The sequence below is a fragment of the Miniopterus natalensis genome, chromosome 13 (genome assembly GCF_054644295.1).
Source record: "Miniopterus natalensis isolate mMinNat1 chromosome 13, mMinNat1.hap1, whole genome shotgun sequence".
Classification (NCBI taxonomy): domain Eukaryota; kingdom Metazoa; phylum Chordata; class Mammalia; order Chiroptera; family Miniopteridae; genus Miniopterus; species Miniopterus natalensis.
The window spans coordinates 7,530,553-7,542,571 of NC_142093.1; the positions used below are offsets into that span (position 1 = coordinate 7,530,553).

Below are 12,019 nucleotides of genomic sequence, written 5' to 3' on the forward strand. Positions count from 1 at the left end.
AGAGAGTGGTATAAGGAATTAACTAAAATTATAAATCTGACACTAAGAAGAAATATCAGGAACATGTTGTGCTCAAGATGCTTTGCTTTGGAATGCTTTAAAAAATATTTGGGCCCTGGCAGGTGTGGCTCTGTTGGCTGAGCGTCATCCCATGCACTGAGAGGTCTCTGCTTCAATTCCTAGTCAGGGCTTTTGGTAAATAAAGTAATTAATCATTCAACCCCCCAAACAAAAATCAAAGCATGTGTATCAACCAAGATTTTAAGCACATGTGATTTCTAGCAAAGTAAGTGCCTTTTGTGGGGAAAATGTACCCCAGTCCAAATAACTGAATACTTTAAGAGTCCAATCTAATATATGTTAAAATCTGGCGGGGAAAAATTCCTTGAGGGCAAGGAACATATCTCATTTATTTGTTTGACAATATATTACCAGATTGGTTGCATTCAAAGAAATTCCCATTATTTTAAGGAAATTTTAGTCTAAATTAGTTACCAAAGCTTTCAATCTTTTTCTTAAATATGTTTTTTAATTGATTTTAGAGAGAAAGGGAGAGGGAGAGAGAGAAACATCGATCAGCTGCCTCCTGCATGCCCCCTACCGGGGATCAAGCCTGTAATCCAGCCATGTGCCCTGACCAGTAACAGAACAGGCAAACCTCTTGGCACATGGGAAGACCCTCAACTAAGGACTGAAAGGCCTGGTTGAAAGCCCACACCGGCCAGGCCTTTTGATCTTTTTCAATTTTAAATGTAGAGAATTAATTACCAGAGAACAGGCTGATGGGTTGAGGAGCTGGGTGAAAAAGGTGAAAGGATGGGGAACTACAAATTGGTAGTCCCAAAATGGTCCTGGGGATGTAGAATATAGTCAATTATGTTGTAATAATTATGTACAGTGCCAGTTGGGTACCAAAAGTATCGGGAGAACGACTTTGTAAAGTATAGGATTGTCTAGCTACTATGCTGTACACATAAATAAAATTAAAAACAAAAAAGTATTAATCACTAAAATTTTCTAGCATTTCCTAATTTTGGGGCTATTTTGGTTTAATAACAAAATTTTATACTATAAAGGACAATAAAATCTTTTTTTTTTTTTAAATATATCTTTATTGATCTCAGAGAGCGGAAAGAAGGAGGAGAGAGAGAGATAGAAACATCAATGATGAGTCATTGATCGAGCCCGCAACCCGGGCATGTGCCCTGACCGGGAATCAAACCCCAATCGCCTGGATCCTAGGTCGATGCTCAACCGCTGAGCCACGCCCGGCCCAGCAATAAAATCTTTTAATATATTCTATTTTAATATCTTTCAATGATTTGGAGAATAAGGAAGTACTTGGTAATTTACACTCAAAATATAAGGTTATTTTGATAATTATCATTCACAAATTTGTTTTTATGTTATTTTGGTCATTTTGTATAGCTTTAGCAAGCTACATTAAACTCAGTTATAAAAAGAGAAAAGTTATTGGTAAAATACATGTTGATAGTACCATGTGTACACCTCTCACCTTTTACTAATCAGAAACATTTAAAAATATAATCAGTACTATTTTGAGAATATAACTATGTTCTTTAACTTACCAATAAATACTGTCACTCCTGTGAGTTATCCTCCTTACGTACCAGTTTTTTTCCTCTTAAAAGTTTCTTAGGCCCAAGTCTCTTTCCATTACTATGGATATCAAAAATATTCAGCCCTGCCCAACCGGTGTGGCTCAGCGGTTGCCCACTGACCTATGGGTCTGGGAGATCACGGCTCAATTCCTGGTTGGGGGCACATGCCCAGGTTTCAGGCTCAGTCCCCAATGGGGGGCATGCAGGAGGCAGTAGATCAATGACTCTCTCATTATTGATGCTTCTCTCTCCCTCCCTCCCTCCCTCCCTCTCCTTTCCTCTCTCTGAAATCAATAAAGAACATACCCTCAGGTGAGGATTAAAAAATAAAAAAAATTCAAAGTCTGCTCCCTTTCTGGGAATTCAACCTTACTAAGGAAGTTTACTTCCTTTCTTGGTGTGGCTAATGTCTTATAAAGCTAGACTGAGATGCAATTAGATAAATCTGTCACTGTCCACTAATACAACCAAAATCTTCTGATTAATGTATCCTCTATTTTAATGAAAAGTCAGAATTTTATAATCAGATTTTCACCTCAAATAAAAACTTAGTAGAATCTTATTTTGACAAGCACTTCTAATCAATAAGTGGACCATTAGATAAGATTCAATTTACATCTGAAAATGTGCATTATGACTACTAAAATCTTCAACAAAGACATCACAAATTTTCTCCAACTATTGTCTGAGAGTAGGCAGGATTTGTAAAAAATTCAAATAAATTCATAATTCTCATATACACCAAAAACTTACGAGAAGTTCCCCATGCAGTCTCTCTCCATTCATCATCCCCAAGAAATATGCCTTTTTGTCCATCTTTTGTTGAATCATCAGGTTCCCAAAACTTTTTGGTAGGCAAAAGCTATTTTGGAGGAGAAAAATATTACATTTAAATTTTATTCTAATTACAATGAACTAATATGTAGAGGGAAGCAAACTTACCACCAATATGTACAAGTTAGTTTCAACGCTAATGAAAATTCAGAGTGACCTATTACCTGATTTGTCTCAATAAAAAAAACCAACAAACTTCCTACTTATGTTTGAGTTCTGGCTCTAATAATTCTAGACCTAAACATTAAATCAAGGTCAACATCTGACTTCTTCTGATTTTCAACATTTTTCAAAACATGTAGTGGTTGAATGTCATGTGATTTTCTTTATGAATTTTTCAAAAGACTTACTAAATTTCTGACTTAATATAGATAATACAATAAAAATATCTGCAGTGATAAAAATTTTTCCTTTACTTCCAAATACTGCCCTTGGTTCATCTCCTATCCAACAGCTTCCTTGATTGAAAATATTCTTTTCATTCCTACTACACTTAATCAATGGTGGTGAACTTCACAACTCCTCCTAGGTCTTGAATATTAGTAACCTATCAATTCCAAATCAGGAAGCTACAGACAGTGGAAGAGATACAGAGAAAAGATCCTCAAATACTTTTGAGATAACAATTTCGAAGTCCTGTGCTCTACCTACCCTATATTGCAACATACACAGCATATACAAGTTGTGTTCATACAACCATTCACTGATTACTCAAAATGTACATTTGGCCAATTCCTAACATACTTTAATATTCATCCAGGTCTCTCCTCTTTACCTTCCCTGACAATCAGGTGGTGGACTGGGGATATGTTTATTTTTTTTGGGGGGGGGGGGGCGGGAGAGACTGGTTTTCTGAGATGTGCTTTTGGCATTTTAAATAAATATTTGTAAGACCACCATCTGTATCAGCCCAGTCTTTCAGTGCTCATAATTAAACCTGTATATACTTCTAACCCTACACATTAAATTATCTGTGTTTGCCTCCTTAAGGGCATGGAGACCTTATCTTCAGAGAGTTCAGAAGCATATAAATTATAATAAAATAAATTGTAAAACCGGAATTGTGTCTGAGAGATAAAACTGTGTGTTGGGGGGAGGGGTCAAAGTATGAGTGGAAGGTGAGGAAGACAAAGTAAATCATAAACAAAGGCACAACTTGAGAAGATGCACAGCATGTGGAACAGGGTGTGAGATACAGGAACAGGTACAGGAAGGTCAAAGCTGATGCTGGTAAAGATATCTAGGTTAGATTATGAGGAACCTTAAAGACATGCTAAAGAAATTGCATATTACATGGAAGCCAAAGAGAATCAAAGAGGCTGGCAAGAATGACACTATTTTAGAAAACAAGTTTTAAGTTGTAAGAATGAATATTCTAGACTAGAAGCAAGGAGATCAGTTTAGGAGAATTACAACAGGGTGAAGATGACAAGAACGGAAATGGTACTGTCAGAAAGAACTGAGAAAATAAAATGGATCCGAGGAACATTTAGGAGAGTCAATAAAATATGAATGCAAATGGGGAGGGGGGGGTGATAAAAAGGGAAAAACTTTAAAATTTGGTTAACAAGGCACATGGTTGTACTACTGACCAAAACAAAACAAAAAACACAGGAGAAGCTGCTTTGAAGAGTGGGAAAAATTCAGTTTGAGAATGTTCCTAATCTACAGATCTTTTTTTATTTTTAATTTTAAAGGAAACCAACTTCTGCTATTTAAAAAAATTCTTGTGCATGTTCAGATGTTTCTGGGTTACAAATAATATATATTTAAAGCTTAGACATTTTAAACAATAATCTGCCCTAACCAGTATAGCAGTAAAATACAATCTCTGTTCCTTCAATTAAAGAAAATCTCATTACAAAAGTTACATGTAAATATGGAAACAAAAAACAAAGGTGGTAATACAATACTAAAATATTGTACTTAATGTATTTAAATTGAACATTTATTCATAGCAAACCCCAAGTTAATCCCTTAAAAATACTGTATAAATAAGCCACTTCACAAAGAAAATGGCAAATGATCAGAGAAGAAATGCTTTTATCTCATACTTCATGAAGAAAAATGTTTCAATATCAAAATAAGAAAACAAAAAAGGAATTGAAAATAAAGTTAGAACAACTTAACAGAAGCATTTATCACAGACATAGATGCGGCTAAAAGAAACTTATCTTTGGAGCTATTAGAACAGCATCTCTTTAAGCAGACTATTAAAAAGACTACTGGTATAAGGTTCAGTGCAGTGCTTTAGTAATATAGATCACTGCTTTAAAACGCCAACTGCACAACTAGGGGAAAAAACCTATGTCAAGCACTAATCCAGTGTGCCTACTTTTTGCCAAGGTCTGTGCTATGAACAGCTCTTCATTTTACAAACATTTCTAAGTTACCACGCATAGGAAAACAATTTAGTAGTTAATAATACTTCTAGCAAATGCCTTTACCAACATTCTAGAAACAGCTCTGACAGTTTAGACACTGATTTCATACTTTTAGAGAAACTATTAGCTTGTGACCAAAAATAAGTTAAAAGGGCTAAATACAGAGAAAGGCAACAATGCAGGACATACCAGTTTAAAAAAAAAGATTAAGTGGTACATTGGTTGGAAATGCAATAAAAATAGAGATTTGCCCCTGGAGACTCTTTTACTATAGTAGCACATTACAGAAAACAAGGGCTAAGAGATCTTAAAGATCTGTAAAATACATGATCCCATACCACTTTGTGTTAGTTCTCTAATTCACAAAGGCTCTAAATCTAAACCAAAGCCAGGCAACTCAGTATTTCTTGTCAACCTGCTCCTCTGTCCCTCCAACTCAGAAATAATTGAATAGAAATACAAATTCATCCCCCCATGGTCCTCCATTTTATCAGTTCTTTTCTTTAAGAAGCATTTATAGCTTGCCCTCTCCATCTCCAAAGAAATCAGTCAACACCCTAGCCTACTGTCTCAAAAAAATTCACTCTTGCTTATGAGGTGCACTTAAACTTCAGACTTGTTATATAAAATCACCAAACCAACCAAATTAACATAAGCCAAAGGATTAAAAGGACTTAAAGGCTATGTGTCTACATTTTGGTGTTTTAAATTAAGGTGTTCATTTAACATCCAATCTGGAACAGTTTTGAGAAAGGAGGTACTAACAATTTTGTCATGAAAACACATGTGTAGCTGGACTGTCTGGGCAAATTAGAATGTAAGGTGACTATAATAGAAGCCCACAAAAGATAGGCACATATGTTAACAACTAAGTGTGCAGAGAACAAAAGACACAAAGTAATTCCCTAGAACCCCAGAATGGTGCTTTCCTAGACTTTAATCTTTTGTTAGTAAAAGATATCAATACTTCTTAATTTTTTCAAATCATATCACTTCCCCAAATCTTCTCCATTCTTAATATCCCTAGTAAACATTATTATATGTTGTTACTTACAATGTGAAGCACTACTGTAAATAGTCAAGGCACTCATGAGTTCAAACTGCCATTAAGGATTAATGGTCTTGGGCCAGTTAATTAATTAACCATGTTGAGCTTCAGTTTCCTCACCGATAAAGAATAAAAAAACTACTGTCAGAGTTTCTGAGGCTAGAATAAAATAACATAACCGCTTAGAACAGCATCTAGCACATAGTAGGCACATAAATATTAGGTATCAAAGTGTGAAACCTTTAATGCTGGATGAGGCAAAAGTGGGTTTACAGTTGCAAGTACGTGAAACAGTTTATTCTTGTATTATTATTAATTATTGCATTATTTTCCATACAAACTGTAAACCTATTTTTGTCCCATCCTGTATATAGCTAGTAGATGGCAACATTAAGATTTAAACCATCTGTTTAATTCTAAGGGCTACTGTCTTTACATTCAACTACCACAGAAGACAGTTCTTTTCAACCATAGTGCAATTCATCAAGTTTCTAAAAATTCCAGTAATAGGCTACCACTAGATATAAAGAATAAAACAATTTAAAATACTATGATATTCAGCCCACAAGTCGGTATTCATTACAGCGGATAAAGTTTAAGATAAAATTAAGGTAGGAATTTATGCAGACAAAACTACGCTCGGGTGTTTTAAGTACTGTTTGAAATAGTTGGTTTCCATTATACATATTTCATATATATAATAAAATAATAGATATGTGCTTCTGCGGTATAGTTTGAAAACACTATATGGATTAGCTCTGCTCTTTTTAAGCCACATGACATAATGCAATTAGGTAGATCTTTTGACAAAAATGTGTTATGGGAAAACATGGAAAGAATGAGTTTATGAATGGATGAATACAAATCTGTTTCTATTTCTGAATGAACAACCAGAAGAGACCGCCCAGAGACAGATCATGATGGGCATGATCTACAAAAACAACTACATATGCAAATAGGTCTATATGTAATGCAGTGCTTTATACATCAGAGATTTACAACAGCTTAAGACATAATAAGGACAACTTAATTTTTTAAAGAAAAAGTCAAGGATAGGCCAATCCATTAAAAAAGGATGTCATGTTAAAAAAATAAACAAACAATTTTAGAAAAGTCAAGAACCAGAAATTCAAGACTGCTTTTATTTATTAAAATGAATGAATTCTGGGATAAAACAAAAACAAAAAACCTCACCTGTCAGGAAAGGAGGAGAAGACTGGTGAGAGAGAGACAGGCAAAGAAGGAAATCCCAGAAGGTTCCCTGCTGCCTGTGAGATGAGGAAAGATAGAAAGGCTTGTGGGAGACAGAACCCAGAGACAGAAACCTCAGTAGGTTTCTTAGCTATCTCTTGGAGGTAACAGAATTAGTTGGTAAACTGTTAAGAAAAAAACTTAATTAGTGAGTAACAGCTTATTTAAAAATACATTTTCACTAGATGGTCACAGAAGTGCTGACCTGCTGCTATCCGCCAAAAATGCAGGCAGTCTAAACCCAGCTACTTTTACTCTGCATTTCTGACATTTCCATTAAGAAGCCTAGATTTAAGCTTAGATCATTTAACATACTATTCATCCCAGCTTCTCTTTTTTCCAAAAAACCTCAAATATCCCTCCTCCATCACCAACTAACTAAATTACTAAACTCTTTCAACTACTGTTTCTGATCATGACATCTTTTAAACTGCGAAGATGTCTTTAGATTTACAGATACTATTTAGAAAAGGAGGAAAAAAAGAGCCAAATTGTAAATATGTATACAATATAGACTCGGGAAATAAAGTGCTGGGGGGGGTCCCCAAATAGAATTAAGGTAAGATGTGACTTTACCTGCTTTAAAAAAAAATTATTAAGCTCAAGTTTGTCACAGACTAGGCTGAAATATTGTTCAAACCTGCTTTTAAGATACGTTATTCTGATTTCTAAAGACCAAAGAAAACCAGCAGCAGGGAAAAAACAAAAGCCCTTTTCAACTGCTTCTTTTTATTTGCCCACAGGGTAAATAATGTCTAAGCAGACTCCACTGCATTGTAGTGAACCTGTAGTTCTAACTAAAAAATTATTCCCTCTCTAATTTTTCTTAGGGCCCAGAATTTTACGTTATGCACTGAACTAACAAGTTTACTTTGGCAATACTTATGCTTAAGCACCTTAACTCACCCTTAAATCAGTCCTCTGAAAATGACAAACTCTTTGGAAAACGCTGTTCTGGAGAAGGGGAGGGTTAGCTAGCTGCAGGGTGCCCTCTTGTGGTCCAGAGGAGTGACTGGACTCTTTTTCTGCATCTGAAGAGCACAGCATTGGATGGAGTGAGTCTCATGAAGGTTTCTAATCTACTAAAGTAAAATAATCTCCAGGAGCAAGCAATTAATTACACATCTTAGGTCTGTTCACCATTATTTTCTTTTATCAAAGTCCACACTATGTTAGTACTATAGAACATGACAAAATAAAGATGTGACCACAAGGGTTTTCATCACCAATTAAAATTTTCTAAATATTTATCAGGTATATGGAAAACTAAGTATTTTTGATGCCTTAAATTATACAATGATGAGGTTAAACGGGATGCCCCAACAAGTCACAGATTAATAGGACTGATAAAAAGCATTAAAAAATTGAGAGTGCCCACTGATTGTGTGCTAGTCATTTGAAGCTATCAATCTACTAAGGAGACTAATATAAAACAATAAACTGTAACCAGTATTATAATAAAGTATACATAAAGATCTATAAGAAGTCAGATGAGGAAGTCTACTTCCACTGCAGATAGCAATGGGACAGCAGATAAGCATCTTTTTCAATAGAGTCTTGTAGAGAATTAGAAGTTTTTTAAGCAAACAGTGAACAAGGAGAGATTTTTGGAAGAGACTAGTGAACATAAGTACGGCTAAGCAAACAGCATACATATATAAAACAGAAGGACAAGAATCAAGAAGGCTCTTTTCTGAGCAAAGTAGTTATGATTCATTACAAAATATATTATTTAACCAAGCCAATCAAATCAACTAGACACAAATCTCACCAAAAAAAAAAAAAAAAAAAAAGCTGCAAATTACAACTACATAATTGTATAATGTGAGATTTAAAAAACGTGCACCATTAACCACGATTTTCAAGAATTATGGTTAAAAAAGTCTCAATGGCTCAAATAATCAAGTATATGTTCTTAGCATTCATAAATATTTACCTCTCCCATTCCCCGAGATTCTAATGCAAGAGCTTGAAAATCATGATTCATTTCATCCACAGATCAAACCTGTTGAATAACAAAAACAGAAATTAGTAGAAAGAAAAATTTAAACAACAGACTTCATCAACTATTTTTATACAATATTGAAGTTACTACCGATGTTAGTGTAAGCTGAGATGGGCAAGAAAAGATTTCTCTATGACAGGTTTTCCTAAACAGAGCACATCACAGCAATCTACATTAAAAATTGTGTGCCAGCCTAGCAGATGTGGCTCAGTGGTTGAGCGCTGAACCATGCACCAAGAGATTGCTAGTTCAATTTCCAGTCAGGGCACATGCCCTGGTTTTGGGCTTGATCCCCAGTGGGGGGCGTGCAGAAGAAAGGCAATCTATGATGCTGTTTCTCTCTCTCTCTCCCTCAAATCAATAAAAACATATTAAAAAAAAATTTGTGCGCCAAAAGAAACCCATTTCTTGAGCAAAATAATAGATGGAAAGTAAAGAACAGAGAGGAAGTGAGCTAAAGTACTAAAATGTAATTACCCTGTTTTTTTGTTGTTGTAGTTCCTATTAAATTATTTTGCATTACATCTTTCAGTTAAGATTTTTCAGAATTTTTCAGCATTTTATTATTTGTAAATCTTATAGCAATAATGAAAAAATTTCACTGAAATTACTTAAGTGATGATAGAATTCAAAGCAAGACATAAATTAATCAGCTGTAATTATAATGTTGTTTCCTTAAGAATAATTCCTTTCCCTTCTCCTCAAACTAAAACATGTATTTCTATTTTTTCCATTTCTAACAAAACAGTTGAAATTGTTTACCTTTCATAGGACAATTAAGGTGCTGTTAAATCAAAGGTTCTTTGCTTCCTAGTGTTAAATATTGCTGGAGAAAAGCACTTAAGCCTAAAACAAATTCACAGCCCTCAAAGTTTTGGGCCTTACAATATAATTCTGTTATTTTCTCCAGTCAGTACTCTCTCTAAAATCCCATAGCATTTTGAGTTACAAAGCACCTCTTCCTTCCTGGAATACTGTTCTCTGTTGCTACTTTGTTCCTTCTGATAATTCTTTTTTACTTTCCTATGTGTCTAGTTGCTTCTCAAATTTCTTCACAGACTCCTATTTGTCACCTCAACTCTTAAATAAATGCTGGTACTACTCAGTATTCTATCCAAAGTACTGTCTTCTCTTCCCTTTTTCTTGACCAACTTTTCCACTAATTGCTTTGAGAAATATATGTATATTCTTAGTACCCTCACTTGCATATTCATATTTATAAACCAAATCTCTCTCCTCTTCAAAATTTCCAACTATCTTTGGTTTCAATAAAAATATACTCTACCAAAAACAAAATCAGACTAGGAGAAAAATATTCACAGATCACATACTCAAAAGAGGACCTGTATCCAGAATATACGAAAAACTTTCTAAAAATAAGAACAACCCAATTTAAAAATGGGTAAAAGAGCCCAGCCGGGCGTGGCTCAGTGGTTGAGCATTGACCTAGGATCCAGATCAAGGTTCAATTCCTGGTCAGGGCACATGCCCAGGTTGTGGGCTCGATCCCCAGTCAGGGGCGTGCAGGAGCCAGCCGATCAACGACGACTCTCTCATCATTGATGTTTCTCTCTCTCTCTCAGAAATCAACAACGATATATATTTTTTAAAAAGGCAAAATATCTGAATAGATACTACATCAAAGATATGTGGCAGCAAATAACTATTCTTTTAACTTACTAGAAAAGCTGGTTCATTAACAGTTCTCAAAAAAAATCAACATTTCATTCATCCTTCCATTAGTTCAGTAAGCTTTTACTGGGTAATTTCAATGCGTAAGATTTTTTATTTTATTTTATTTTATTTGGGGCGAGGAGAGAGGAACGGAGAGGGGGAGAGAAAGAAACATTCATGTGAGAGGGAAACATCGACTGGCTGCCTCCTGCACGCCCCCTACTGGGGACTAAGCCCACAACCTGGGCATGCCCTGGCTAGGAATCAAATTGGCAACCCTTTATTGCACGGTATGATGCCCAACCTAGCCACACCAGTCAGGGTAATGTGTAAGATTTTATAAAGAAAACATTGAGTTAAAAGATGATCACTGTTCTCAAAGAGTTTAAATTATTCTGTATGTTTTCTGGTAATTGAAGGAGTAGCTCCTATCAGACTAAACCCTCCTATAGATAACAATAAACTCTGGACAAAGTACACAAAAATAAAAATATGATTTAAAATTAATTAAACAACTAAAATTCCTATAAGTAACCTAGTGTTAAAGGCTTGAAAGTTCAAGGGACAGAGTTTGGGACAAGCTGGAAACTAAGAAAGGAAGTTAAAATGAGGCAACCAAATTCTGCTCAGATGTTTTAAATTATGATTTTTTTACCAATTTCAGAGAGAGGAAGGAGAGGGATAGATAGAAACATCAATGATGAGAGAGAGTCATTGATCGGCTGCCTCCTGCACCACCCCCCTACCCTTGGAGATCAAGCCCACAATCTAGGCATGTGCGTCTTGACTGGACATCAAACCATGACCTCCTGGTTCATGGGTTGATGCTCAACCATTAAACCACACTGGTTGGGCTCTGCTCAGATTTTTAGACAATTCCTGAACTACATGAGTAGGATAGATTTCAAGCAGCCCAATTAAGGAGGAAAGAACTAAGCAAAATGTTTGCTGCTGACCACAACAAAAGTCACAGTTTGAGTCCCATGAAAACAAAAAGCCAATACTCTCCATAGACTCTAGAGCATCTTCAATGTAAACATATGTCTAGAACACAATCCAAAATTATTAGACATAAAAAACAATAAAAAAATTACTAGACATATGTAGAAATAGGAAAACTCAATTAATAAAGACCAACACCAAGATGACCCAGAGGCTAGAATTAGCAAAGATCTTAAAGCAACTGCTATAACTGTGTTCA

At 35.2% G+C, this 12,019-nt stretch overlaps 1 protein-coding gene across 9 annotated transcripts in view; it reads right to left on the bottom strand.

Moving 5' to 3' along the window:
- The window catches only part of PUM2 (pumilio RNA binding family member 2), a 76,488-nt gene that overhangs the window by 49,020 nt on the left and 15,449 nt on the right, over nt 1-12,019 (bottom strand). For 5 of the 9 annotated variants that reach the window (XM_087823383.1, XM_087823382.1, XM_087823380.1 and 2 more), the window contains exons 2-3: nt 9,076-9,144; nt 2,376-2,484 (exon numbers count right to left, since the gene is read on the bottom strand). In XM_087823383.1, the coding sequence (XP_087679509.1) occupies nt 2,376-2,484; nt 9,076-9,126 (160 nt within the window). In that variant the 5' untranslated portion in view covers nt 9,127-9,144. Of the gene's footprint in view, nt 1-2,375; nt 2,485-8,045; nt 8,202-9,075; nt 9,145-12,019 lie in introns of those variants that run through there. The other 4 variants (XM_016224760.2, XM_087823381.1, XM_087823377.1 and 1 more) reach the window with 1 other exon arrangement.